The following is a 27,719-nucleotide window of genomic DNA, read 5'->3' as shown; positions in this document are numbered from 1 at the left end:
AGCTGATGGCCAAGGGCCTCTTTCTGGAAAGAGCAGGTCATCGCTGCCACCTGTGGCTCCGGGGGGGATGAGGCTGTGGGCCTGGGGAGGCGCTCGGCCGCACTGGCTCCTGCCTGGCCATGGCCTGGGGACAAGGAAGATCAGCCTGGCTGTAGCTGGCCTCACCTCAGCGCATACGCGGAGGGCCTCTGGTGCTTCTGGTGCGAGTCTCAGAGGTGGCTCGCAAGGCAAATTGGAGGCTTTTCTTCTGCATGGGATCTCTGGGGCCTCTCCCTGTCCCTGGGCAACCCGTGAGTGCCATGCTGATACAAACAGGTCGGCCAGCTTGAGCTCCTGCCTTGGCGAGACGCGTTTGCAAGGCACAGCAGGCGCTTTCTCCTTGCGATGCAACAGGCGGCTCCTTTTGCACAGCAGAGGCCGGTGGCTCCGGGGTCGGCGGGGCGGGGCATCCTGGATAGCTGCGTTAGAGTTGGGCACCTCAGAGAGCTCCCTGAGAGTTCTGACTGTTCTGTCTGAAACCTGGAGCGGTTCACCACCCCACTGGCATCGGAGCCCCCAGCCGCCTCTGGTTTGGGGTCTGCCAGGGCTGTGCGCATGCGCCCCACCCCGCCTGACTCTCTGTGTGTCTGCAATTTCCCTCCTTCCAGATCTCCTCTGCCAACTCCCAGACGCTCAAGGGCGTCCCGCTCCGCCGAACCTCGCTCAAAGGATCTACGGCACTTTCCTGACACAGCTCTCGGAGCGGACAAGGGGGTTGCTTGTGGAAAGAAGGACCTCTGGGCTGGGGAATAAAGGCTGGACAAACCTTCCTGCATCCCCGGAAGAGATCATGGCAGGGCTCCTCCTTGGTCCCAGCGTTGCGCAATTCAGTGATGCGGTGGCTCATGCCCCTGCCCCCCTTTCGGCAGGGCCGTGAACTTCCCTGGGCTCCTGCTCCTGCCGAGGTCCAGCCAGCTCTCTTCCTTGTGCTCTCGTGCAGCAGGAAGCTTGGGTGTGATGGCGGAAGAGAGCTGGCCGAGGAGGCACTGATACCTACCGGGAGAAGCAACGGGAGGTGCCGGAAGGACGGGGGATGGCTGGCAGGCTGGCTGCAGTTGCCAGCTGCCTATAAGAGAATGGACTTACACTTTGCATTTTTACTGCCCTTGTTACTTACATAATGTGTGCGCTTCATTTACAGCCCATTCTCTCTAGCCTTCTGGTTGCAACTGCTTGCACACCTGAAGTTCTTGCACCCCCTCCCACTCCACCCGATGTCTGCCTTGGCTTTCTGTCAGGCTCCATCTGTTGACTTTGGGACCAGTGGATCCCTCCTCTAAAGGAAGCATGGCTGACGATGCGCTGCTTGTCTTACAGCCAGCCACCTCCTCCTCCTGTCTGGAGCATTTTTGCACAGCAGCATTGAGGTGGCCGTGAGGCACTTCTCTGTCTGACTGAGGCAGTGTGTGTGGGTGGAAAGAAGTGGAGCAAATAAATGAATGTTTTGAAAGTATGTTGGAATGGCTTGTTCGACACATTTTACTGCAGTACATAAGCTACAGGAGGGAGCTCTGTGCTACCTCCTTACATTCTTAACAGGACTGTATGTACCCATTGCTGGGGGGCGGGCAGGGGGAGTAATCAAAATTCTTTGCCAGGTCAGCATAAACTCCATCCCAAGACAAATTCTACAGCCAGTGTAAATGAAGATGGTGTGCAGGCTTTGGGCTAATTTTGCATGATTTATTTTACCAGATCCATGTGATCCAAGAGACAGAGCAACATACTTTAAGGTGTGTGTGGGGGGCTGTCTCTCATACCCCATAATTTGCAAAATTCTTCCACAGCGGCTCAGGCCATTAAAGTTCAATAACAGCGGTACTAAAAAATGAGCGGACAGCAGCAGTGCAAAAGCAACGTAAAAGCCTCTGAACAAAAGAAGCCCTTGATTCCGGTGGGGGTGGGGGTGGGCTGGCCTTCCCTTGGCCCCAAGAAGCGATTGCTTTTGGCCCCATGGGCAGACTGGGTTCTACAGTTGAGGAGCCACTACCAGGAGGCCCCTCTTTGGGGAAGCTGGGCGCCCAGGGTCAGCCGTCCCTCTGTCAAGTGGAAGCGCCTTGGCACAGCTGCCGGTTCATTGCTGAGGAGGCCATGGGCCTGGGCCGGATGCGGCGGGCTGGGCGAAGAAGCCGGGCTCTGAGTGCCGCTGGCCTGGTTGCTGTTCTGCTCCTGGTCTCGCCCTCTCTCGGATGTGCAGCATTGCCTGGTTCAGAGCAGAGCGCAGGTTACTCCCGTCCTCCCTGCTGTAGCTTTGCTTTAGTAAAGGGGATCATGACTAAGCTCAGACGGCTCTTCTCGCTGCTCTGGGAAGGGTGGGGGTGGGATTGTGCCCCTTGCCCCAATCCGTGACCGCCGCCCGTTGATCTGAAGGTATTGGCCCCTTCCCACAGTTCTTTAAGCATTGGAAGGGGCCTTTGGGATCCCAAAACTAACACTTCTGAGATCCTGGCAGGCCCAAGAGAACACTGGTAGCATATCCAGCCTCGAGTCAAGCCACTCACTCTTCTAAGAAGTGGAAATAGGCTGTACATGGTGCCAAGAGGTGGCCCATGAGGAAGCCAGGCGGGGTGGCTGTCTCGGGAAGTGCGGACGGCAGCAGAGGGGAGATGGGCATTTTGGCCCAATGGGGTCCTAGGCAGCAGGACGATCTGCGCCAGTCCTGTCGAAATGAGTCGGCGCAGCGGAAGAGCAGAGGTGAGCGATATTGCTTGAACTCTTTTAACGTCCAAGACTTGGTTTCCCCCTTTCTACGAGGGACTGGCTGTTGCAAGCAAACATGTTTTCGTTGCATTGGGCATCTCTTACCTCTGAGATGGCCACCCCTGGGTGCGACATGCCCCGCAATGTTGAGAGGGTTGGAGCTTGCTCTCGGTACAGACCTACGAGACACAACATGAGAGTTGTGCGATGGCCCCAAATGTCAGTGCGCTTAAGGCAATAGTGCACTACTAGGTCATTCTCCCAGTATGCATTGAGACACCCCCAGTTTCCCCTGCCCTCTGTCTCCCACAGGGCACAGGGTTTAATTTGGGGCAGGGCATTTCAAATGACAGCAGGATGTGATCCTTTGCGATGACAGAAACGGTCTCTCATCACTGAGGTGAGAACAGCCCTTCCTCATCTGGGGCTGCAGGGACAGGCTCACCGGGAAATGAGTGAGGGGCTTTGCCAGTGGCCAAGCTCACTTACAGTTCAGCACACTGAGGGTTTTTCTCATGACAGCTTCACTCCATGGTTTGTACTGGTCTGTCTGCAAAGGAAGAGAAGCAAGTTTAGAGCTGCTACATGATGGACTCAGGGACACAGCAGCTGTTAGGTGGTGGGCAGCCATACTCTGCTGAAGCCATGATGGAGCGTAGAGGAGGAATTTAAATGAGCAGCAAACAAAGGTCTGGGTCTCTTGACGGCCTGGCATCATGCTTCTTGCCACGAGCAAGGGCCAGTGCTGCATGCCCCTGTTCCAACTTTCCCCAACCTGTTGATCCAGATGTGCTGGATCGCAACACATGATTCCTAGGGAATTATGCGAGTTGTGGTCCAAGACATCTGGAGGGTACTAGGGTGGGGAAGGCTGTCCTATTCCCTTGAAGATGGAGGCCTGAGCACAGGGAGTGCATGGTAACTCACTAGGCTTTGTCTTATCCCATGAGGTTTCTGGATAGAGTTCCTGACACCCACGGCCTGCCTTCTGCAAATGAAAGGGTGTGTGCAAGCACCAGGTTTTTTTCACAGTGTATGAGATCTTAAGGTGGCCATGACTTGGATTCCTGCATTGAGCAGGGGGTTGGACTCTATGGTCTTGGAGGCCCCTTCTAACCCTACTATGATTCTATGAGGTCATGATCCACATAGCCACCTGGATGCTTCTGCTTTCTACTGCCATGTCTATGTTTCCCTCCCTTTTTAATGTCAGTGGGCCAGATCCTTGACCGAGGAGTTCACCATCATACTCTCCAGTGGGGATTCTGAACATATGCAGTGGTTTTTCTAGGAAGCTAAGCGATCGACGGAACCTCCCAGGCCTAAAGAGACTTTGCGAGAGACAGAATTGTGCACCCACCTTTCCCCAAACATGACTTGTTAAATCTAAGAAAAGAAGCGCCAAAGATCAGAAGTGCACTTACAGTGGTACTCGCTACTGCTGTGGAAATTAATACGTTGTCAACCCTGTGAGAGAAACAAACAAGCAGGTGAAGCAAATCAAGTTGAACCTGCAAGGTCAGGCAAGGAATGTGGGTAACCTGCTAACAGAAACAAGCTGCAGGTGACTAAGGGCCATGAAGAGATTAGGTTCCAGCTGTAACATCGAGGGCATGGATGGGAAACCTGCTTCAAAGGAGACAGCACAGGCCCATGGACTCGACAGATTAAAAAGAATCCCAGTGCAAATGATATGATGTGCTGTGCACTTATCCAGCAAATGCCATCTTGGAATCCAGATTAGCTAATTTGGTCTATTATTGCAGCCTCTCCCAATCTGGTGCTCTCCAGATGTGTTGGGCCACAATTCCCATCACCCCTAGGCAAGTAGGCTAGGGGTAATGGGACTTGTACTGTATTATTAGATACCCAGTATGGTTGTGATTCCTTGTTGCTAGGTATATGCTCCTTGACTGTAATAATGTAAGCAGTAGTTAATGTGACAATGTCCTCTGGAACACCAGCCCTTTCATGGCTTCATATTGAGGATGCGTTCAGCTGGCATGCGCCAGCACCCAATGGTTAGCAAACATACAGGACAGTCCAGTAGCCACAAGCAAGCTACCGACGCATGGCATGCCCTGGGCACAGGGATTTAACTCGCAACTAAATTCCAGGCAGGTTCACCTGGCAACAACTGTTTGCAAGATCTAAGAACTAGCATGGTGGGACATGGGACAGCAGCTGCAGTGTTGAATTTGGCGGCAGAGAACTCAGGTTCATCTCTTTGCTCAGCCGTGCAGCTTTGTGGGTGCCCTGAGCAAGTCTCCCACGGTCTGTCCAATCTACCTCACAGGGATGTGGGGCGGTGGTGGTGGTGGTGAGGATAAAAATGCCACTAAGAGTGCCTTGGAAGAGGGGAAGGCCAGAAAGGTAACAAATGGATCAAACAATGATTTCATATCTGGGCAAGAAGACCTGTGAAATTACTAATAATTACATTGGTTAGATTTGGTATTTGTAGGCTGGTAATAATAATCTTGCGAAGAGAAAACTCCCTGGAAAAGACCCTGATGCTGGGAAAGACTGAAGGCAAAAGGAGAAGGGGACGGCAGAGGATGAGATGGCTAGATAGCATCACCGATGCAATGAATATGAACTTGAGCACGCTCCGGGAGAGAGCGCAGGACAGGAAGGCCTGGCGTGCTATGGTCCATGGGGTCATGAAGAGTCGGACACGACTGAACGACTGAACAACAACAATAATAATCCTGGCTGGCCTGTCTTACATGGCTGTTGCGGAGCGTGCTGAGATGTATGCTAAAATAATGCACGCGAAGCTCTCGGAGCACTTGAAATTAGGGGAAGCCTCCTGGCTCCGTGGCTGCAGTCGCTCCGTGGCTCAGCCATGTGTGCTCCCTGCAGAAGCTCCCCAGCTCAGGCCCTGGCAGCATCTCCAGGCAGGGCTGGGGAAAGCTCATCTCTCTGGAACCCTGGAGGCAGCCACTGCCAGCCAACGCACCCCATGCTGAGTCTGCTTGGAATAAGGCAGCTTTCTATGCCCCATGAAATGGGCTATGTAAGTGCTTATTAAATATTATAAGTGCTTTGATAAGAATTTATTACCTGTCTAAAGAAAGCCTGGCTATCAGCTTGCTTCCAGAAACTTCAAAAGTCGCTTTCAGATGAGCTGTCTGCAATATACAATGGGAATCCGTCACTGGTTACCTGAAACTCAATAGTCTTTCCCCCCCTTGCTTTTAAGTATCTTGCACTCAGTGTGGATGGTTCAGGCGCACCAGTGTGCTGCCCTAGTGGAAGGAGAGGCACACAGGCCGTTCATTTCAAGCTGCAGTCTTGCAGAAAGCTTCCATTCAGCTTCCTCAGACTGAAAACACTTACTAGTTTTAGGGTAGACAAGTTGGTGGTGGACTGCCCCCCAGTGTTCGCACATGCCTTAACGCAAAATGACAATGTGGCATTGGCTGGGTTGGCAGTGTACGAAATCCATGGCCCTCTGACACGGAGGATCTTTGCCTTTACAACTCTTCCTTCTGGAACCTGTGAAGAAGAGACACACCAGGCATGAGGGCTAGAGAGAAGTGGGAAGCAAGCCAGCTGCTCTCCAGGAGCTGCAGATGTGCCCCTGGTGAGGTTTTCTTTACAGTCATGCTGAATTTGGAAGGCAGCAGTCAGAATATGCTTGCAAAGCTTCAAATGAGATTTTGCCACCACTCCAGGTGCTGTAAATATTGATTGCTGTTGTCTGTCTCCTAGCTGAGCAGAGCAGAGGAAGCTGCTCCAGCTGGTCTAGGGGCTATACAAGCAAGCAAGCTCCCAGAGAGCGAGCAACCAGGGAGAGCAAACGAGTTCAGCAGGGGAGGTCAAGGGGGAGGCCCCTAATAAATTTTGTTTTCAATTTCTTTTCTTGTAACACACACGTCCATAGTAGTGAGACTCTGTTGTTAACCTCCAGTGAATAGAAGACAAAGCACAGGCTATCCCAGTACCATCAGAAAGCTAGAAACATAAAAGGAATAGAGATTATGGAAGGAAAAGACTCTCCACCTGCAAGATCTGTGCAATGTTCGTTTTCTTGCCTGAGATCAACATGACCTACACGTGCAACAAGTGCAAGTTGATTACATTGTTGTAAGATAAAGTAAGAGGACTGGAGCGCCAAATGCCGAGTGGGGCCAAATGTGTACCCTGGATTTTAGGAAAGCAGATTTTAATACACTCAGAACAATGATCAGTAAGGTCCCATGGCAAGCGACTCTAACGGGAAAAGGAGTCCAAGATGGGTGGGAGCTTTGAAAAAAGGAAATTCTCAAGGCACAATTACAAACAATTCTAACAAGAAAAAAAGGTGGAAGACAACAGAAGAAGCCAATGTGGCTTCACAAAAAGCTTCGAGATGACCTGAAAACAAAAAAGGACACATAAAGGAAGTGGAAGGAAGGCCAAGCAACAAAGGAAGAGTACAGGCAGGTAGCACAGAATTGCAGGGATGGCGTCAGGAAGGCTAAAGGCGGAATGAGCTGAGGCTAGCGAGGGATGCTAAGAGCAACAAAAAGGCTTTCTTCAGATACATGCATAGTAAAAGTCAGAGGAAAGAAATGGTGGTTCAACTACTAAATAAGGATGGCAAAATTTTAACAGATGACAAAGAAAAGGCAGAAGTGCTCAATTCCTACTTTGGCTCAGTCTTCTCCCAAAAGAGGGTCTATGGCCCTCCTGGCAAAGGTGAAGTAGAGGCTGAAGGGGCAGGATTGCAGCTGGAGATCGATAGGCATAAGGGCAAGGAACACCTAATTACTTTGAATGAGTTCACATCTCCAGGGCCAGATGAACTGCACCCTAGAGTAATCAAGGAAGTGGCGGAAGAACTCTCAGAACCACTGTCTATTCTCTTTGAGAAATCATGGAGGACGGGTGAAGTGCCAGATGACTGGAGGAGGGCTCATGTTGTCCTTATCTTCAAAAAGGGCGAAAGGGAGGAACCTAGGAACTACAGACCAGTCAGTCTGACATCAATCCTAGGGGTGGACGAAAGGCACTTACCTTTCGTCGAAGCTTGTTCGCGGTGGGGGGGAGGCGCTTCGCGGCTCCCCCCACGAAGTTCAGGCCGGGGGGGGAGGCTTCCCGCCTCGCCCCGGCCGAAATTCAGACCGGGGGGGAGGCTTCCCGCCTTGCCCAGCCGCGAACTCCATTGTTGTTTTTTTTAAAAAAAAACGCCCCCGTGATAGGCTATGTGACGATTAACGTAGCCTATCATGGCTAGATCTGCAAAGTCAGCCGTGATAGGCTACGTTAATCGTCACGTAGCCTATCATGGGTGACTTAAAAAAAAAAAGCGTACGCTAATGGCGGCCCCCATAGGGAGCCGCCATTCGCGTTCCTTATTTAGTCGCCGTAGTCTACGTAAATCTTTACGCAGACTACAGCGACCAAATAAGGAACGGGAATGGCGGCTCCCTATGGGGGCCGCCATTATCCGTACGCGCTTTTTTTTTTTTAAGTCACCCGTGATAGGCTACGTGACGATTAACTACGTGATAGGCTACGTGACGATTAACGATTAACCGTGATAGGCTACGTGATGAGAGCCAGTGTAGTGTAGTGGTGAGAGTGACGGACTGGGAGCCGGGAGATCCGGGTTCTAGTCCCCACTTGGCCATGGAAGCTCACTGGGTGACTTTGGGCCAGTCACAGACTCTCAGCCCAACCTACCTCACAGGGTTGTTGTTGTGAGGATACAACGGTGAGGAGGAGGATAATGTAAGCCGCCTTGAGTTCCTTGCGAGAGGGAGAAAGGCGGGGTATAAATGCAATAAATAAATAAATAAATATCACGGCTGACTTTGCAAAACTAGCCGTGATAGGCTACGTTAATCGTCACGTAGCCTATCACGGGGGCGTTTTTTTTTTTTCTTTGATTGGAATGGCGGCGGCAGCCGGTCAAAAGACCGGCTGCCGCTCCCGCCCCGGACGAACACCCGCCAAACCGCCGGCTGGACCCGCCGCCGGCTGGACCCGCCGCCGGGAGGGACATTCGGCAAAGGTAAGTCCCGTCCCGGGGGGGGGGGTGCGGAGGATTTCTCCCCGAAACTTGTTCGGGGGGCCGAACACGTTGGCGCTCGCCCCCCCGAAGTTTCTGGGAGAAATTCTCTGCCATCCCTAATCAATCCCTGGGAAAATTCTGGAGCAGATTAGAAAGCGATCCATCTGTAAGCACCTTGAAAACAATGCAGTGATTACTGGAAGCCAACATGGATTTGCCAAGAACAAATCCTGCCAGACTAATCTGATCTCTTTTTTGGATCAGGTAACCTCCCTTGTGGACTGTGGGAATGCTGTGGACATCATATATCTCGACTTCAGCAAAGCTTTCAACAAAGTGCCCCATGATATCCTGATGAGCAAACTAGCTCAAAGTGGGCTAGATGAAACAACTATCTGGTGGATAGTTGACTACAGAACCAGACTCCAAGAGTGCTTATCAATGGGATCTTCTCAAACTGGGGAGAAGTAACAAGCGGGGTACTGCTAGGCCCAGTCCTGGGCCCAGTGCTCTTCAACATTTTTATTAATGACTTGGGTGAGGCGATGCAGGGAATGCTTGTCACATTTGCAGATGATACAAGATTGGGTGGGATAGCTAATACCCTAGAAGACAGAAACAAAATTCAAAGTGATCTTGATAGGCAGAAAACAACAGAATGAAATTTAATAGGGACAAAGGCCAAGTTCTGCACCTAGGAAAAGAAACCAAATGCACAGTTACAAGATGGGGGATACTTGGCTCAACCACACTACAAGCGAGAAGGATCTTGGAATTGTTGTCGATCACAAGCTGAATATGAGCCAACAATGTGATGTGGCTGCAAAAAAGGCAAATGCTCTTTTGGGCTGCATTAATAGAAGTATAGCTTCCAAATCCCGTGAAGTACTAGTTCCCCTCTACTCAGCACTGGTTAGGCCTCACCATGACTACTGTGTCCAGTTCTGGGCACCACACTTTAAGAAGGATGCAGACAAACTGGAGAGGGTTCAGTGGAGGGCAGGATGAAGCTGGACAGCCATCTGTCAGGGATGCTCTGACTTGGATTCCTGCATTGAGCAGGATGTTGGACTAGATGGTCTTGTAGGTCCCTTCCAACCCTACTGTTCTATGATTCTATGATTCTGTGGAATAAAATTCGTATTGACCCATTCTCCCTACACATTGGAGAAAATGGAAGGTAAAGCACATGGAGAACACACAGCTGGGATTCAGAGACACAGGAAAGGACCAGTAATGATGCGGCAACTACTTCAGTGTGTCGTCAATGAGGTTCTAGTCTCCGTGTTTGATCTGGTCGCCCTTCTTATGCTTGCACTTTAAAGCACAACACCACAGCTGCTAACCTGTGGGAGCAGGCTCCGTTCCTCGGCTGACAAGACACCACCATCACCAAAAACCTGCCAGAAAAAAAGAAAGAGCGTGATTGTTGTGCATGTGCAAAGTGGCATGTTTACTTTCATGCAAGCTACTTTGAAGGATGGAACTAGGCATTGTCTTGCCGAACCTTGCTAAGAAGACGGACCTCTTCAGAGGTCTCCAAGCACTGGGCATCTGTCAGGGATGCTCCAGCTGTGGATTTCTGGAGCCAGTGTGGTGTAGTGGCAAGAGTGTTGGACTGGGAGCCGGGAGATCCGGGTTCTAGTCCCCACTCGGCCACGGAAGCTCACTGGGTGACTTTGGGCCAGTCACAGACTCTCAGCCCAACCCACCTCACAGGGTTGTTGTTGTGAGGATAAAATGGAGAGGAGGAGGATAATGTAAGCCACCTTGGGTTCCTTGCAAGAGGAAAAAAGGTGGGATATAAATGCAATAATAAAAAATAAATAAATTTCCTACACCGAGCAGGGGGTTGGACTCTATCGGCTCCAAGGCCCCCTTCTCCAGCTCTACAATTGTACGTCTCCCATGTGCAGTAAAAGGGATGGTGGCTTTGTAACCCTGATCTCATTAACATTTCCCCAAAGGAAGAAACTGCCTTTCTCCTCAACCCTCCTTCAGCTGTGTTGCATTAAGTGTTGCTCAGCTATTATGGGAGAGAAAACCGCTGTCTCCATTATTTCCCTCACACTTGGCTTCCTATCTTGATCATGCTGCCATCTCCCTCTCCTTCAGTCTCTGCCATTGGCTCCATCCAGAAGGTTCTCCAATCCATGCCAAAGTACAGCTCATCTTTTCTCCTCTCCCCCCGACCTGTCCCCCCTTGCAGGGCCAGCCCAACTTCACAAGGCAACCACGAGAACGGCTTCAACTTCTGTGAGCTGCCCAGAGAGCTTCAGCTATGGGGCGGTATAGAAATACAGTCAGCCATAATCATAAGAACAACAACATTGGAGAAGACATATTTGTAAGGGCACCAATGAAATGGAGTGTGACCAACCCAAAGTGAAGCTCTTTGAGGTCCCATGGATTTCATTTCAGAGCCTTCGTAAGACGTGCATGTGCGCGCTCGCGCACACACACATGCACACCCCTCCATTCCGTGAATAATCATCACAAGTCCGCAGTGTCCTTTGCTTTGGCTGCATTGTGCCAGACACCATTGCTCAGTGCATTTCCATGAGAATTCAGGCCAACATTTTGGGAGGGGAGAGAAGGATGCTGCCATTATTATCCGTAACAATGTGCAACCATCTCAGCAAATAAAGGAGGTTGATGTGCCATATATATTATGATGCCCTGCCCACTTCCTCAAGCACTGAGAAGTTCTAGGGCTCCTGCATGTAGGTTTAGTTTCCTTGGGATGAGAGAGTGGTGGAGGGACTTCTACTCCCTTTCCCATACTTGTTGCATTTACAAATGTACAAGCAGCTCTTAAGCGGGGCAAATACAGCTCTCTAAGCAGGCAGCACGCCTGCTAATCCCTGCGTCAGCTTCCCGGAGAGAAGATAACGGAGAGAGTTATCTTCAGTGCAGATAACTCCAGCAAAAGCTCTCCTCTCTTCACTCTGAGCCCCAGTTGCAAGCTGGCTCCTGCCCATGTTTAGGAACATAGGAGTCACAGCACGGGCCCACCTAGCCCAGGATTGTCAGCACTAACCGGCAGCGGCTCACCAGGGTTTCAGGCAGGAATTCTTCCAGCCCTACCTGGAGAGGCTGGGGATTGAACTTGGACCTTTTGTGCAGGGCCCGGCCATAGCATTTTGCTGCCTGAGGCAAAGAACAAGAGGGCACTCCCTCTCACGCCATGTACAGAAGCTAGCTGGAGCAGCAAATGACTCTTTCTTCGGCACTGGCTGTGGTGAAGAACGTTAGCCTGAAGGCATCAGGCTAATGTGGGGGGCACAGGGCAGGCCGTGTGGCATACAGCTCTCTCCTCCAACATCTTGCTGCCATCTCCTGGCAGTTGCCGCCTGAGGCAACTGCTTCCCTTTGCCCAATGGTGGGGCCAGCCCTGCATCTACATGCAAAGTATGTGCTCTGCCACTGAGCTACGGCCCCTCCCTGCTGCCCCTCCCATTGGGTGAAGAGTTCCACCTCCCCAAGCTCTGACGGGTGTTGCAATCTAACAGCTGTAGAGAGATCCCCAGCGATCAGAAGAAGATTTCCTTTGGTTAGCTCCCATTGATGAAATGAGTTGGCTATACCTGACCACTAGCACATGGCCAGCGTGATAAAGAATGGTCAGCCTCCACCCAGAATATCATGTCCAAAGAGGTGGACGTTTAACCCCCATTTCTGAAAGGTCTGAGGGGTGGCCATGCAGCACTCCCCTCCCTGCGTACCATTCCCGAGAGGTTCCTGGGAGGGATGCCTGACAAGACGGCGTAGGGGATGCTGGCACTGACAGCCAGGTCGACTCGGAGGCCTTGCTCCGGAGGCAGGAAAGGGGGTGCGCTGTGGAGCACCACACGGCTCCCATCTCCTCTGGTCACCATGGTCTGGAAGGAGTTTCAAGGAAAAGGAAACATTCATGAAACCAGAGAGAGGAAACACTTGCCCTATTCCAGAACATTTGCAATCGTTTGTCGTGGGGTGACTTACTGGTTTATCGGGGTCAGTCAAAGTTGATTCAGGGTGCAATGCTATGCATGTTTAGACAGAAGGAAAGGCCTACAACTCCCAGCATGCCCCAGCCAGCCAGGCATTGCAGAAATAATACACACTCTTGGTTGGGGCTAGAAAAACAGCATTTGTCAGTCAGTGCACGTGCCGCGAGCTGAGAGGAGATGATGTGCTGCAAGGGATGCTGCTGGACCGATTGCTCCAGATGACTCGAGAAAGCAAGCCAAGCCACATGCTAATAATAAGGAGCTCCCACCCAATCTGAAATGTGGCAGCCTATCCCACGGTGGGCTGATTTGGCTGTGGCTGCCAGATGGATGGTAGGGATTGAAAAAAGAACCTGTGGGCTGGTTGGACTGTGGAGAGGCTGGGGGGGACTGATGCGACTGCACCCTTGTAACATTTACATTTATTTAATTAAAATTATGTTTAGGCTGCCTTTAAGGGCGAAACCCTCTCAAGGTGGCGTACAAGAAAAACTATGCAGAACAGATACAATAAAAATTCAACACATGCATATCTGATAAAAGTTCCATGAAAATTGTGATTACCAGTTTTAAAAATCAATAATAAAAAATAAAAATAAAAACCAGCAGCCAAAGACACTAGTGGGAAGGCCAGTCAAAAAACAGAAGATTCTTCAGAGCTCTAAAGACGTGCAAAGAAGGGGCCTGGCAAACCCCCGATGGCAGCTGATTCCAGAGGTGTGGGGTCACCACTGGGAGGGCCCTCCTCCTCATACTCACCCGCCTAACTGCCCTCGGTGGCAGGCAAATGGAAATGCCTCTGCTGACGCAGGCCGGCTGGTACAGGGGAAGGCGGGCCTTCCAATATATGATTGATTGTCCGTCCATCCATCCATCCATCCATCCATCCATCTCAAATGCACCCAAGTCTCTAGATGTCCCTGCCATGACCCTGGAAACAAAGCTGTGAACGTCCTGCCATTCCAGGAAGGGAGACCGAATCAAGGCCAAGAGCGGCACTCACCGCGTAGCAGAATTTGAAAGCCTTGTCCGTGATTCTTGCAGGTCCCAAGGGGAGGAACCGGATCCGGTCGTCTTCTGACTTGAGTGGCAGCAAAGCTGCAAGGAAACATACACTGAGTCCCGTGGCCTCCAAGGCTCCAGGTCAGACGATGGGTTCGTCGCACCCGGTATGGCCTGCTCTGACTGGCTGCAGCACTCCAGGTCTCAGGCAGAGAAAGCTCCCCTGGCCTTCGTACCCAAGATGCCTCTGAGCTGGAGAGGGGCTTGACCCTCTGGCCTTCTCTGGGAAAAGCATCTCCTTGGCTGCGGAGCCTTGATCCTTCCCCTGCCCTCTAGTCTTGTGGCTGCTGGCCCAAATCCTTCCGGGGCATCCCCTGCCCCGGGGCCATTGCTGTGGGGCCAGGGGGGAACAGGGCGGCCGCCTTGGGCCAGATCCTGGGAGCGCCAAAACAGCCTCCCAAAGGTGGCCGTGATCTGGCTGCCCACCCACTTGTGCCTCCCGGAGAGCCCCCCGGCCTGCCCACCTCTCACTCCTTGGCCCAAACGCTGTGCTTCGAGGGGCCCTTCCGTAAAGTGAGGCATTCTGGTTGAGGTGGCTATGAAGGCCGTCTGTGCTGCCCTGGTGCAGGTGAACTCCAGCGCCGCCCCACCCAGAATGCCCCACTTTAAGGAAGGGCCCCTCAAGCCCTGGCCTAGAGGGGAAGGCAGGTGGCATGGGCTGGTAAGGAGACCACAAAGCAAAGGGCTGGATGTGCCTGATCTCGGCTGCTAAGCAGGGTCAGCCCTGGTTAGTCCATGGATGGGCGACCGCCTGGGAACCAGGCTTCCTGCCTTGAGCAGGGGGTTGGACTCGGTGGTCTTGCAGGCCCCTTCCCGCCCGACTATCCTATGATTCTAAGAAGAGACAAAGGAGGACAGTGGCAGCTGGAGAAAAACTGGTCAGAGCGGGGGGGGGGCAGTGGCTGGGGGGTGAGGTGGAGAGAGCAGAGGAGAGAGGGGCACAGCCAAAGTATGGGGGGTGGAGGTGGCATCATGTCCACCAGACTGCCGAGCACCACCATGCCTGGGGTGCCCAAATACCTGGAGACAGGCCTGCTCTGCTCAGGGTCGAGGGAGGCTGTAGCCTTGGGAGAGGAGCAGAGAACCTGTAGCCCTCCAGATGTTGTTGAACTCTGACTTCCATCAGCCCCAGCCAGCATGTCCAACAATCAGCGATGATGCGAGTTGGACTATGGATGCCCCCGGCTGGGGGAGGCTGGGTCTTTGGTTTTAAGTTGCTTCGGTTACATTTACGGATGTGAGGTCATGGCGATGGGAGGTGATTCTGAGCAAGGGAGCGAGTGAACAAGCCAGGGGTGGGCCGCTCACCTTTCAGACCAGCCAGGCCTTCTGCGTTGATGGTGCTGATGACGGCGGGATAGACGCGAGCCATCTGTAACGCACACAAAGGGAAGCAGGGCAGTTGCATCTCGCTCCCTGCTGCATTGGCCTCCCGTGCTTGAGAAAGAGGGGGGAGCTCCCAGGGGCAGCAAGGATTTGGGGATGAGGTGGACCAAAGAGCACATTCACCTCTGTTGATTCTGCCAGTATAACCTGTACACCGTCAGCCTCTAAACCCCAATTGAACAGGCTGATTGGAGCAGGTACCAGAGTTACCTGGCAGCAGGGTGGCAATTTTCTACCGCCCCAAGGGGGTGTGGTGGAGTGAGGTGGGGCACACCTGCCTCTAATTATGCTGAAGGGCAGGGTGTGTGTGTGTGTGTGTGTAAGAGAGAGAGAGAGAGAGAGAGAGAGATCTGTGATGTTGCTACTGTGAGCTACTCACAATGCAGACACCAGCTGGGCCTGCCTTTTGCAGGGTGGAGCTCCAAGCCTTACCATGTCTGTCAACAGGACTTCAGAGAGCAGATTTAGAGCCTCTGTCATGTGTGGTGGGTCGTTCCTGCAGAGAGCAAAAGAGGAAAGGAGCTTTGACAGTGGTCTTGTAATCTTCCAGGATGGGGCAAGAGGGACCACCCAGGGTGCAGGCAGGGCGGGGCTTGGGGGCCAAGGTCCAGGACTATGCAGCCCAGGGGACCCCAACGGACCACCCCGAGAGCGGCAGGTGATGAGGCCAGCAGGGCAGCAGAAGCACTTCCACTTCATTCCTGTAATCATGATGGTGCTATGATTTAAGTGAGTTTAAAAGGCAACTTTTTTGTTTGTTTTTTAAATCAGGGTTGGCAGGCAGTTTTGTTGTTCTAACATATTAGGAATATAGAAGCAGCTGTAAAGCATGCAATGGCAGTGGGGCAGGGAAAGAAGAGAAATGTTAGTTGTGTGATACATGTGGCGGTCTAAAAGGGGCCCCTATAAGTTCACCAAGTCAGGGTCTAAAATCACCTAGCTGCACCCAGACTGGTACCACCTAGAGCTGTGCTGCAATCCATCCCCCAGTTTCCTGGAAGTTTTCTTCCCCTGCAAAAGAGGCATCTGTTTTTCACCTCATTCTCAGGGCACTTGAGAATTTATTTTGGTGATCTTTTTGAATGTTCCTTATTGTTGTGAGGTGTCTGAGGGTGCTGGGTGTGTATTTTTTCCCCCTTCCATTAGGCTGGGTTTTTTTTTTTGCTGGGGTGGGGGGAGGTGCCCCTCTTTGGTGCATACTTCTTCTTTTTTAAAAAATGTACTTCTGCAAATCTGTGCATTTCCCCGAGCACACGGATATCTCCCACTTGTTTCTCACAAGTCCCAGTTTGGTTCCATTTCACTAGGCACTGAATTTGCTGGGGGGGGGGGGAGACTGCCCCATAACAACTCTGTAAGGCAACATTCCCCAACTTGGTGCCCTCCAGATGTTTTGGACTTCAACTCCCATCAGTCCTAGCCAGCATGGCCAATGGACAGGAATGCTGGGCGTTGTGGTCCCAAACATTTGGAAGGCACCAGGTTGGGGAACGCTGCTGTGAGGTGAGGTGGGGCACTATTATTATGCCCATTTTACAAGGGAAAACAGGGTGAGCCAAAGTGACCTGCCTAAGGCCACCCACTGAGCTCAGTGGGGATTTGAACCTGGTTCTGCCACATCTGCACCTGGACCTGCTACAGTTGAACAGTCGCCGCTGAGCCTCAGTGACGACGGGGCAGAAAAATTGCTGTCTGCACAAAGTGACCAAATCAGTACAATAGTGGGCAGATCAAAACTGGAGGAGGCTGGCAAAGCGTAAAATGACGGCTGCCTCTCACCCATGGTCAAACCTGCTTTCCACATTCCTGATGTTGGTTTTGTAGTCCACAGCTTCAAATGTGATATCGGATTCGTTGTGATTCAGCATCGTTTTCAGGGCCATCTCCACATCAGCAGTGCTGGTGAAACCACCAGACTGGGTGCTGCTGAAGAAATAAAATGTGTTTAATAAATAACAGGCCCACAATTTTTTCCCTGCAACCCCTCAGTTCTAGGATAAGGTGCCGCTCTTCACTGAAGGGCTGCTGCCAGCTGGCTGGTGATGTGGTGGTAGCCTTGGAGGGGTGGTTGTGATCCAGCCCCTGGAGCAGCCTTCGGATGTGTTGGACCACAACGCCAAGCATCCCCCAGCCAGCAAGGTTGGGGAAGGCTGCCTTAGACTCTTCTAGCAATGACCTGGGATCAGGATCCTCTCTGCCGTGTCCCCAGATCTAACCTGAAGCCCCCAGAGGCTGCTCAGGGGAGGAGGAGGAGGAATCTTGAGTCAACCTGCTCACCACGCAAGACCATTTGCTCTCATTAATGCCCCTGTTGATGGAGGCAGGGGCACAGTCTGAGAAGGTAGCGGGCACGGTGCCCCAGTGTACAGTTCCCAGCCAGTGCAGCACCCCTTCAAATCCCTGGCAGAATCATCTGAAGGGCAGGGCTCTGGCAGCCAGTCTTCCCTGCTTGACAGTATACAAGGTCAGCCAGACATTGGGCCTTGGTAAATCAATTCCCTGCTCTCTGAGGTTCTGCAGCCTGGGATGTGGTTGTTCCTCTTCCTTGGTGTCTTGAGGCCTTGCTCACTGCCCAGACTGTTCTCGGCACAACTGAAATAGGATGGGGGGAGGCAGAAGCAAGCCTGCCTAAGAGCTGGGATGGGCAGCTGCCAGAGTGTGGTCCAGCCCTAACTCTACAGCAGGGGTGGGTGACCTGTGGCTCTCCAGGTGTTGTTGGACCACAGCTCCCATTGTCCCTGACCATTAGGCATGTTGGCTGGGGCTGATGACAGATGTAGTCCAACACCTCCGGCGGGCCACAGGCTTCCCAGCTAAGATGGGAAGAACGGTTGGAAAGTCTGGTGTGACTTACAGCAGAGGTGCCTTATCTAAAGAAAGCATGGGAACACACCATTTAGTATTGCAGGCAATAAACACAGGCTAGGGCCATTTTAGAAAAAGTTCAGATCAGCCCACTTTATCAGTGCCTTTATACACTCGTCGAAGAAGGCTATCTAACGCTGTTTAACTACAAGGACCCCTGAAAGATGGGTGTGTGAGTGAGTGAAGGTGTGAGACATGGTTACTGCTTCCCTCAGGGAGGGGCACGTGTTGCCTGTTGCAGAGGCAAAGAGGAAGGGGAGAGGTAGGCGAAAGGAGCCAATCAAGTTGCAGGACAGCAAGGGGGATGAACAAGACAAGCGGCTGTCGATACAACACGTCCTCTATCGCCTCCTAGTGTCTGGAAGCATGCGGAGTCGTTCCTATTATCCAACAAGTAGAGCCCTTGCATGAGAGCAGATTGGTTGCCTTTGAGACACCCCGTGGCCTGTACCTTTCACATTTGGCAATTTATTTATTTATTCATTCATTCATTTCATTTCATTATTTCATTTCATTTCTATACCACCCAATAGCCGAAGCTCTTTGGGCGGTTCACAAAAATTAAAACCAAACAACACACAATAAAACAATTTAAAATATATAGAACATTAAAACCACAATATAACAATACAACCACAATAAAACCTAGCAGCAGTGCAGGAGTTTAAAATACAAATTTTTAAAACAGCAAAGCTAAAAGTTTAGAAAGCTAAAATGCTAAAATGTCTGGGAAAATAAAAAAGTCTTCACTTGGCGCCGAAAGGAATACAATGTAGGTGCCAGGCGAAACTCACTAGGGAGCTCATTCCAGAGCCGGGGTGCCACAGCAGAAAAAGCCCTCCTAATAGCCACCCGCCTAGGGGTGGACGAAAGTCACTTACCTGTCCTCGAAGCTTGTTCACGGTGGGGGGAGGCGCTTTGCTGCTCCCCCCGTGAAGTTCAGGCCGGGGGGGGCGGCTTCCCGCCTCGCCCGGCCGAAATTCAGGCCGGGGGGGAGGCTTCCCGCCTCGCCCGGCCGAAATTCAGGCTGGGGAGGAGGCGCCTCGCCTCGCCCGGCCGCGAACTCAAAAGTTTTTTTTTTTTTTTTTAAACGCCCCTGTGATAGGCTACGTGACGATTAACGTAGCCTATCACGGCTAGATCTACAAAGTCAGCCGTGATAGGCTACGTTAATCGTCACGTAGCCTATCACGGGTGACTTAAAAAAAAAAGAAAAAAGCGCGTACGCAAATGGCAGCCCTCATAGGGAGCCACCATTCGCGTTCCTTATTTGGTCGCTGTAGTCTACGTAAATCTTTACGTAGACTACGGCGAAAATAAGGGCAACGCAAATAGGCTACGATTTACGTAGCCTATCACGGCTGACTTTGCAGATCTAGCCGTGATAGGCTATGTTAATCATCACGTAGCCTATCACGGGGGCGTTTTTTTTTTTTTCTTTGATTGGAATGGCAGCGGCGGCAGCCAGTCGAAAGACCGGCTGCCACTCCCACCCCGGACGAACACCCGCCGAACCGCCGGCCGGACCCGCCGCCGGGAGGGACATTCGGCAAAGGTAAGTCCCGTCCCGGGGGGGGGGGGTGCAGGGTGCAGGGGGGGGGTGCGGAGAATTTCTCCCTGAAACTTGTTCGGGGGGCCGAACACGTTGGCGCTCGGCCCCCCGAAGTTTCGGGGAGAAATTCTCCGCCATCTCTACACCTGCCTCACTTCCTTTGGCAAAGGCTTATGGAGGAGGGCCGCTGAGGATGATCTTAAGGTCCAGGCAGGCACATATGGGAGGAGGCGATCCTTCAGGTAACCTGGCCCCAAGCCGTTAAGGGCTTTCAATGTTAATACCAGCACTTTGAATCGGGCCCGGAAATGGACTGGCAGCCAGTGCAGCTGAAAAAGTACTGGCGTAATATGAGCTCTCAGGCCAATCCCTGTTAACTATCTTGCTGCCCTATTTTGGACCAGCTGAAGTTTCTGGTTTGTTTTCAAAGGCAGCCCCACGTATAACGCAGTAATCCAGACGAGAAGTTATCAGAGCATGGATCACTGTAGCTAGGCTATCTCTGTCCAGATAAGGGCGTAGTCGGTATACCAGCCTAAGCTGATAGGCTCAGTGATAAGCTCCGTGCCACTGAGTTCACCTGTGCCTCAAGTGACAGTTCTGGATCCATGAGCACCCCCAAACTACGAACCTGATCCTTTAGGGGGAGCGCAACCCCCTCCAGAACAGGTTGAATATCACCTAGCCAGGCAGACGAACCACCCACTAACAGTACCTCCGTCTTGTCTGGATTGAGTTTCAGTTTATTGGCCCTCATCCAGTCCATTACTGTGCCCAGGCCCTGATTCAGAACAGCCACTGCCTCACCTGGTTTTGATGAGAAAGAGAGGTAGAGCTGGGTGTCATCCGCATATTGATGGCACCTCAGCCCACACCTCCAGATAACCTCCCCCAGCGGTTTCATGTAGATGTTAAACAGCATGGGGGATAACATAGAGCCCTGTGGAACCCCATGGCACAGTTGCCATGGCACAGCGCAGTAATCCCCCAACACCACCTTCTGGAATCGGCCATCCAAGTAGGAGCGGAACCACTGTAGTGCAGTGCCTCCAACTCCTAACCCAGACAACCTATCCAGAAGGATACCATGGTCGATGGTATCGAAAGCCGCTGAGAGGTCCAGGAGAATCAACAGGGTCGCACTCCCCCTGTCCCTCTCCCGGCAGAGGTCATCCCACAGGGCGACCAAGGCAGTTTCCGTTCCAAAACCAGGCCTGAAGCCCGATTGAAATGGATCTAGATAATCCATTTCATTCAACAGTGCCTGGAGCTGTCCTCCAACCACCTGCTCAAGCACCTTGCCCAGGAAGGGGATGTTGGCCACTGGCCTATAGTTGTTAACATCCACTGGGTCCAGGTTAGGCTATTTCAGGAGTGGTCTAATTACCGCCTCTTTTAAAGCGGCAGGCACCACTCCCTCTCTCAAGGAGGAATTTACAACCTCCTGGACCCAGCCAGACATCCCCTCCTTGTTTGATTTAATAAGCCATGAAGGGCAAGGGTCAAGCACACAAGTGGTCGATCGGACTTGGCCAAGCACCTTGTCTGCATCCTCAGGCCTCAGTAACTGAAACTCATCCAGTAAAGCTGGACCAGACGGTGCTCTGAATACCTCTCCCAATGGCTGCCTTAGACTCAACTGCCAATGGAACTGCGTTAATCATGGTGTCCAATTCATGACGAATCTGAGTGACTTTATCCTCAAAGTGACGTGCAAACTCGTCACAGCGTGCCACTGAGGGTTCCACCGTCTCTCTCCCTGGCCCAGAATGTAACAGGTCGCGAACCACTCGGAAAATCTCCACTGGACGACACTGAGAAGATGCAGTGCTAGTGGAAAAGAACTGTCTCTTTTCTACCCTCACCGCCACAGAGTAGGCTTGATAGTGGGCTCTTACCTGTGTTCGGTCAGACTCAGCACGAGTTTTCCTCCACCTGCGTTCTACCTGTCTCCCCTCTTGCTTCATTGCCCTCAACTCAGGTGTATACCAAGGAGCTGGCCGGGCTCTGCTCAGAGGGAGAGGGCGCTTGGGCGCGATCGTGTCAACCGCCCGAGTCATCTCTGCATTCCACAGAGCGACCTGGGCTTCGACAGGATCACCAGCCATACCAGCAGGAATCCCCCAGAGCCCTCTGGAATCCATCGGAATCCATTAATCTCCGGGGGCGGACCATTTTAATAGATCCCCCACCCTTGCAGAGGGGGACGGCTGCCAGGAGTCTAAACCTCAGCAAGAAGTGATCTGACCATGACAAAGGGACAGATGTTAATTCCTCCACTTTCAGATCACCATCCTCCTGCCCAGTCGAGAAAACCAGATCAAGCATGTGTCCTTTTATATGCGTTGGGCCGATGACATGTTGGGACAGCCCCATGGTTGTCATGGCGGCCATGAAGTCCTGAGCCGCCCCGGATACAGCGGCCTCGGCATGGAAGTTGAGATCCCCCAGGACCATCATCCTGGGGGTCCTCAACACCAAGTCCGAGACCACCTCCGTCAGCTCAGGCAGGGAGTCTGATGGGCAGCGGGGTGGGCGGTACACCAACAGAATCCCTAATCTGTCCCGGGTACCCAACACAAGGTACAGACACTCAAGATCTGCACTCAAATGAGCAGGAAGCCTGGAGAGGGAGATTGAATTCCTATAGACCACGGCAACCCCCCTCCCCGAACCTCAAGTCGGTGTTGGTGCTGCACTGAGTACCCAGGAGGGCACAGCTGGGAGAGAGTGACCCCTCCCAGTTCCCCCTCCCAGGTCTCAGTAATACATGCCAGGTCAGCCCCCTCATCCACAATCAAATCATGGATGAGGGAGGTCTTATTTTGGGTCGACCTGGCATTCAGCAGCAGCACCACCAGACCTGAGGGCAGACTGGTAAGGCTGCCAGGAACCATCAGGTTGGGGGAAGAACCAGAAGAGGGGACAGCTGTAAGGTGTCTAGCCCCTCTTCTCCTCAGCTGGCCTGTTAATCCCAATGCCATACCTCCCCCTGCCCATGACCACAGTTACAGTGGCACCTCCCCGACCCCCTGAGTTGCCCAATAGCAATAACCAATGAAGCCTGAAATACACAACCAACTCTTTCTATCACTTTATATGAACAAGCTGCAGAGGGCACATAGGACAGAGTCCTTGAAATCATGGATGTCGTGGACAAACAGAGGTGGGTACACGAGTGGAAGGCAGAAACTACATCTGCAACTGGTGGAGAAGGGTGTCCCGCTATCCTGGAAAAATTACCTTTGTCCTTTGGTTGTTACTTGAAAGCTAGCTTGCAAGACACCTTGATTCCCCTTCTCCAGGATCCTTGGCTCTGTGACTCCTACAACCTTTAAACTGCAGAAAAATGGGGGAGGGAGATGGTAAGAAATACCCCACTCGAGCAAATAGCATTGTAGAATGGGAAGGAATCAAAAGGCTGCAATCTAAACCACTTCTGCAAGGAAGGCTGAGATGCTGTACTTCTTTATTTTGTACGTTTGTATACCACGCTTCACCCAGACGGCTCCCAGGGTGGTTCACAAGAAAATGTGAACAACCGTAAAACCATAAAACCAGCAACAAAGGCATCCAGCAGCTCCACAGTTAACTCTGTGCAGTCCAGGTCATTGAGGACATGACACGGATTTATAAAACTGTAAATGTTCCAGAGGGAGCGGCTAGAGGAACATTATTTTCTCTCTATACCTCCTGCCCCTCTCAAAACGCTAAAACTCATCATCTCCCCCCGAAAGCAGCCAAAATAAGAAGCATGTGTTGCAATGGACCCTATAGAACCTATTGCTAAAGGATGTTATGACTGCCATTATGTTAAGGGGCGGTGCGGGGGGGAAAATCATGTCCATGAAAGAGGGGTCCAGCACTGGCCATGATAAGGAAATGGAAAAGCTGCATTCATCCAGCCGGAGGGGAGGACAACTCTGCATCCCATTACGAATTTCCCAGGGCCATCTGGTTCACTATTCTTGGCACAACAGTGCTGGTCTGAATGGGCCTTTGCTGTAGTCCAGCCTGGCGGTTTTAAACTTCTGTGCCTTCCAAGTTCATGCATCCCACCATGAGACGTGCAACCATGTTTTGCTTACCTTGTGATACTTCTGGGTAGGCTTTGAACCAAATCTTCATGCTGGCCTGCCATTTTAAGAAGGCTTCGAAGGTTTCCAGGCAGGCTGCCAACTGTACTGTCAACCTGTGGTGTATTGTCTGTGCTCCCAGGCGTGCCTCCTGCTACATTCCCCCCTCGGACCTGACTGAGCATCTTGTTCAGTGACATGCCTTCATCCAGGCCTTGGCTCTGATATATGTTTCTGAACAGTCCATTCTTGTCATGGAAAGTATGGAGCAGAAGCTTTCTTCCTCCTTGGACTGCCTCAGAAAGACTCTCCGTGAGATTCTGAAACAAGGTCTGGGTGTCTTGCTTCTCTAAGAGAGCTGGAATGCTTTGTTTGAGTTGGTCTTCCAAATCTGAAAGCAATAAAATTACCATGAGAGCAGTTAGGTGGGTGACCACACGTGAGAGGGCCTTCTCTGCAGTAGCCCCACACCTTTGGAACAAGTTGCTATCAGAGATCCACCATGCTCCGTCATTGCAGGCTTTTAAGAGGCCTTGAAAATGTATTACTTTACCGTGACCTTCTCTTGACATGATTGCTGTTGTTGCTGCTATTGCTGCTATTGCTATTGCTGTTATTGTTGTTGTTGCTGGTTTTACAGTATTGTTGGCTTTTATTGTTGTTTGTATTGCTATTTTATTGTGTTTATGTTTTTGTTGCTTTTAATATTTTAACTGTTTTTATGTATTTTGATGTAAGCTGCCATGAGAGGGCCTCTGCACTGAAAGGCAGCCAAGAAGTATTTTAAATAAATAAATAAATAATAAAATGAGGTTGCCTCAGCGATGGCTGCAATGTTATTGTCTTTATTCCAGATGGGTGGAATTGTACGCTGTTTCACATATTATTGCCTGGCCTGTCTAATGGCAGATAATTGTGATGGCCAGGTTTGATCAGCTGTGGATAATACAGGGGCACCATCTCTTAGATTCCTGGAAATTCAGAGTGAGACCCGCTGATTAGTTGGAGCAAATCAAGTTGATTCAGGCTGTGTGCAGGCGATCATTTCTGTATGGTAAGGGGAGCATCTTCCCTCTTAGTGCTGCCATGGTACTAGCCATTAGTGAGAGAATAAGTAGAGCTTGATAACCATACAAAGAAAACAGGGATGGGGAGAGCGTAATTGCAAGAGAAAAATCCAGTTTCTTCCATTGTTTTTTCTTTTTCGCAATTGCAACCACTTTTCCTGGTTCCAATCCGAGCACATTGACACAGTGTTGTAATTGACTAGACCAGACCGAATGCAGCCTCTGGTGTAGTCAATTTCATGCTTAAAGGGTCACTCATCTCCAAAATAAGAAAGTGTTCTCGGATGGTCTAGAGATGGGGAGGCTCCTGCCAATTAAAGGAAGGGGGAAAGTGTTTTAAAGATGAGAAAATATTCTTCACAAGGGAGCCTGCAGCAGTATGAAAACAGGATTAATTTCCTAAACATTCTCTTGGATTAGGCCTGAAGTGGGCCTGTAGTCACTGATGCAAAGTGGAGATATCATTACCATCTACCAGGGCCTAGAAGCCTCTAAGTGCTGCTAATGCTGCCCAGAGAACTGGTCTGGATTAATTTTGGACCAGACATGGACTGCAGGGCTCTGAAATCCAGGATCCTGCTCAGTTTTGATGGGGTTTCCCAGCATCGCTAAAATTGTTACAGGTTGTTCTCAGGCCCTCTTCATACCTTTTATTTACTTATTTATTTGATTTGCATCCCACACTTCTACCCCCAAATGGCACTCAAGGTGGCTTACAAGCACAATTAAAACAATAAAACAATACATTAAAAGACAATACAAATATAACAATTACAGAATAAAACTTAAAACCCAGCACCCAACGCAGCAGTCCCACTTACAAGCCAAAGGCCTTCTTGAATAAAGCAGCGCCTGCCTTGCCTGCTGGCAGAAGGACAGTAGAGGGGGTGCGAACCTAGCCTTCCTTGGGAGGGAGTTCCACAGCAGCGAGGGAGCGGCCACCGAAAAGGCCCTCTCAGGTTGCCACCAAACGTGCCTCTGAAGGCAGCAGTCTCGAAAAAAGGGCCTCTCCAGAAGATATTAAGAACTGGGCTGGCTTGTGTGGGAGAAGGTGGTCTTTCAGGTAGCCTGGTCCCAAGCCGTATAAGGCTCTGTAGATCATAATCAGCACTTTGAATTCTACCCGGAAACAGACTGGCTGCCAGAGAAGCTATTGTGTGAAGGGAGTCATGTGCTCTCTGTAACTGACCCTGGTCAACAGTCTGGCCACAGCATTCTGGACCAGCTGAGGTTTCTGAACACTTTTTGGAGGCAGCGCCATGTAGAGCATGTTACAGTACTCCAAATGGGATGTAACTAAGGCATGCATGACCATGGCCAAGTCAGACATCTCTAGGAATAGGCACAGCTGGTGCACTAGCCTCAGATGTGCAAACTGCTGAGACCTGGGCATCCAGGTTCAAGGCCAAGTCCAAGAGTACACCCAAACTGTGAGCCTGAATCTTCGGGGGAGTGAAACTCCATCCAGCACCTTACATTTTTATTTATTAATCTCAAACATTTATATTCCAGTTTTCAGTTTGAACCCAGATTTCTAAAGTGGCTAACAGTGAAACCAAATGATTATGACACTGAAATGTCATAATCAGTAAAAGCCAAATCATAAGGCAGCAGAGGACTAAAACCGAAAGCATAAAAGTAGTGCCAATCTGAACAAAACACCAGATAAACCAGCACTGAAACTCATCACTGCAAAAGTTCTCATCAAATTGAGCTGTTCACTAAAACGTTTGCCCAAACAAAAAACTCTTTAACTTGGAGCCAAAATCTTTAAAAGGAAGATGCCAGGTGACTCATTTTACGGGCACCATTCCATAAACTGGGTGCCAACACAAAACAAGGCCTTTGTACAGCTAAAATTCTTTTTAAACTGTACCCATGAAATGTAAAGAGTGAATCTGACAGGTGTTGGAAAACATGAACGATACAGATGCACTTAGAAGAGAGATGGAATTAGCTGTGACTCCCTACTGAGTGAGTTTGTTATAAAAACCCAATAGAAAATGTGGGTTTATTGCTATGTAATGTTCAAATGGCCTTCAGTTGATTGCAATGAGCGTGCAAGGACATAGGAAAAAATATTGTTCTCAGCAAAACAAAAACATCCCCCATTAGGCCTCATCTGGAGTACTGTGTCCAGTTCTGGGCACTGCACTTTAAGAAGGATGCAGACAAGCTGGAGAGGGTTCAGAGGAGGGCAACAAAGATGATCAGGGGACTGGAAACAAAGCCCTATGAGGAGAGACTGCAAGAACTGGGCATGTTTAGCCTTGAGAAGACTGAGGGGAGATAGGCTAGCACTCTTCAAGTACTTGAAAGGTTGTGACAGAGAGGAAGGCCAGGATCTTTTCTCAATCATCACAGAGTGCAGGACACGGAATCATGGGCTCAGGTGACAGGAGGCCAGATTCCAGCTGCACATCAGGAAAAGCTTCCTGACTGTTAGAGCAATACGACAATGGAACGCATTCTCTAGGGAGGTGGTGGGCTCTCCCACGCTGGAGGCATTCAAGAGGAGCCTGGACAGCCATTTGTCAGGGATGCCCTGACTTCGATTCTTGAATTGAGCAGGGGGTTGGACTTGATGGTCTTGTAGGCCCCTTCCAACCCATCTCTTCTATGATTCTATGATCTTATTGTTTAGGTAGTTTTGTATATAATTTTCTAAAATAAGTGAGTTGGTACAGCAAAAATATAACATAATTACTGATCACTTACCCTGATTAATTCTTTTGGCATTGACCCGGATCATGACTGAAGGAGGAAGAGACCAAAACCTTCTTTTCCCAGACGAAACTCCATAAAGGTGGTTGTTGGGGATTCCTGGTCTGTGGTGGTTTATGGCACTCTTGCTTAGAGATGGAAAATATCCAAGTGGCGAGCCAGGGTGAAGCCAAGGTGAATTCAGGGATGGCAAACCCCAAGGATGAGGGACCCTGGGATCTACTCCACTCACATGATTTCCAAAGCCGGGCA

General features: G+C 50.9%; 2 protein-coding genes across 10 annotated transcripts in view; one reads left to right on the top strand and one right to left on the bottom strand.

Annotated features, from left to right (window-relative positions):
- The window catches only part of CDK5RAP1 (CDK5RAP1 mitochondrial tRNA methylthiotransferase), a 32,736-nt gene extending 30,878 nt beyond the window's left edge, over positions 1-1,858 (top strand). For 5 of the 9 annotated variants that reach the window (XM_084854876.1, XM_084854880.1, XM_084854875.1 and 2 more), the window contains one exon: positions 648-1,701. In XM_084854876.1, coding sequence (XP_084711002.1) covers positions 648-728 — 81 coding nt within the window. In that variant the 3' untranslated portion in view covers positions 729-1,701. Of the gene's footprint in view, positions 1-647 lie in introns of all 9 variants that reach the window. The other 4 variants (XM_084854877.1, XM_084854879.1, XM_084854878.1 and 1 more) reach the window with 2 other exon arrangements.
- On the bottom strand, positions 1,707-25,820 carry LOC146349079 (uncharacterized). The gene is made up of 15 exons (XM_084854883.1): positions 25,565-25,820; positions 23,689-24,067; positions 22,844-22,939; positions 16,963-17,109; positions 15,616-15,679; positions 15,106-15,169; positions 13,739-13,833; positions 12,469-12,624; positions 10,090-10,143; positions 6,082-6,240; positions 5,806-5,873; positions 4,164-4,206; positions 3,229-3,289; positions 2,845-2,918; positions 1,707-2,242 (listed from the first exon to the last, which is right to left on the bottom strand). Exons 2-15 carry the CDS (start codon positions 23,874-23,876, stop codon positions 2,114-2,116), a joined length of 1,398 nt encoding a protein of 465 aa, XP_084711009.1. The 5' UTR covers positions 23,877-24,067; positions 25,565-25,820; the 3' UTR covers positions 1,707-2,113.
- Between the last annotated feature and the right edge of the window lie 1,899 nt (positions 25,821-27,719).

The sequence above is a fragment of the Heloderma suspectum genome, chromosome 4 (genome assembly GCF_057233095.1).
Source record: "Heloderma suspectum isolate Gila_16-S chromosome 4, 16-S_ref, whole genome shotgun sequence".
NCBI lineage: Eukaryota > Metazoa > Chordata > Lepidosauria > Squamata > Helodermatidae > Heloderma > Heloderma suspectum.
Note: the sequence above shows the minus strand (reverse complement) of the source record. Positions and strands in the feature narration are given on the sequence as shown.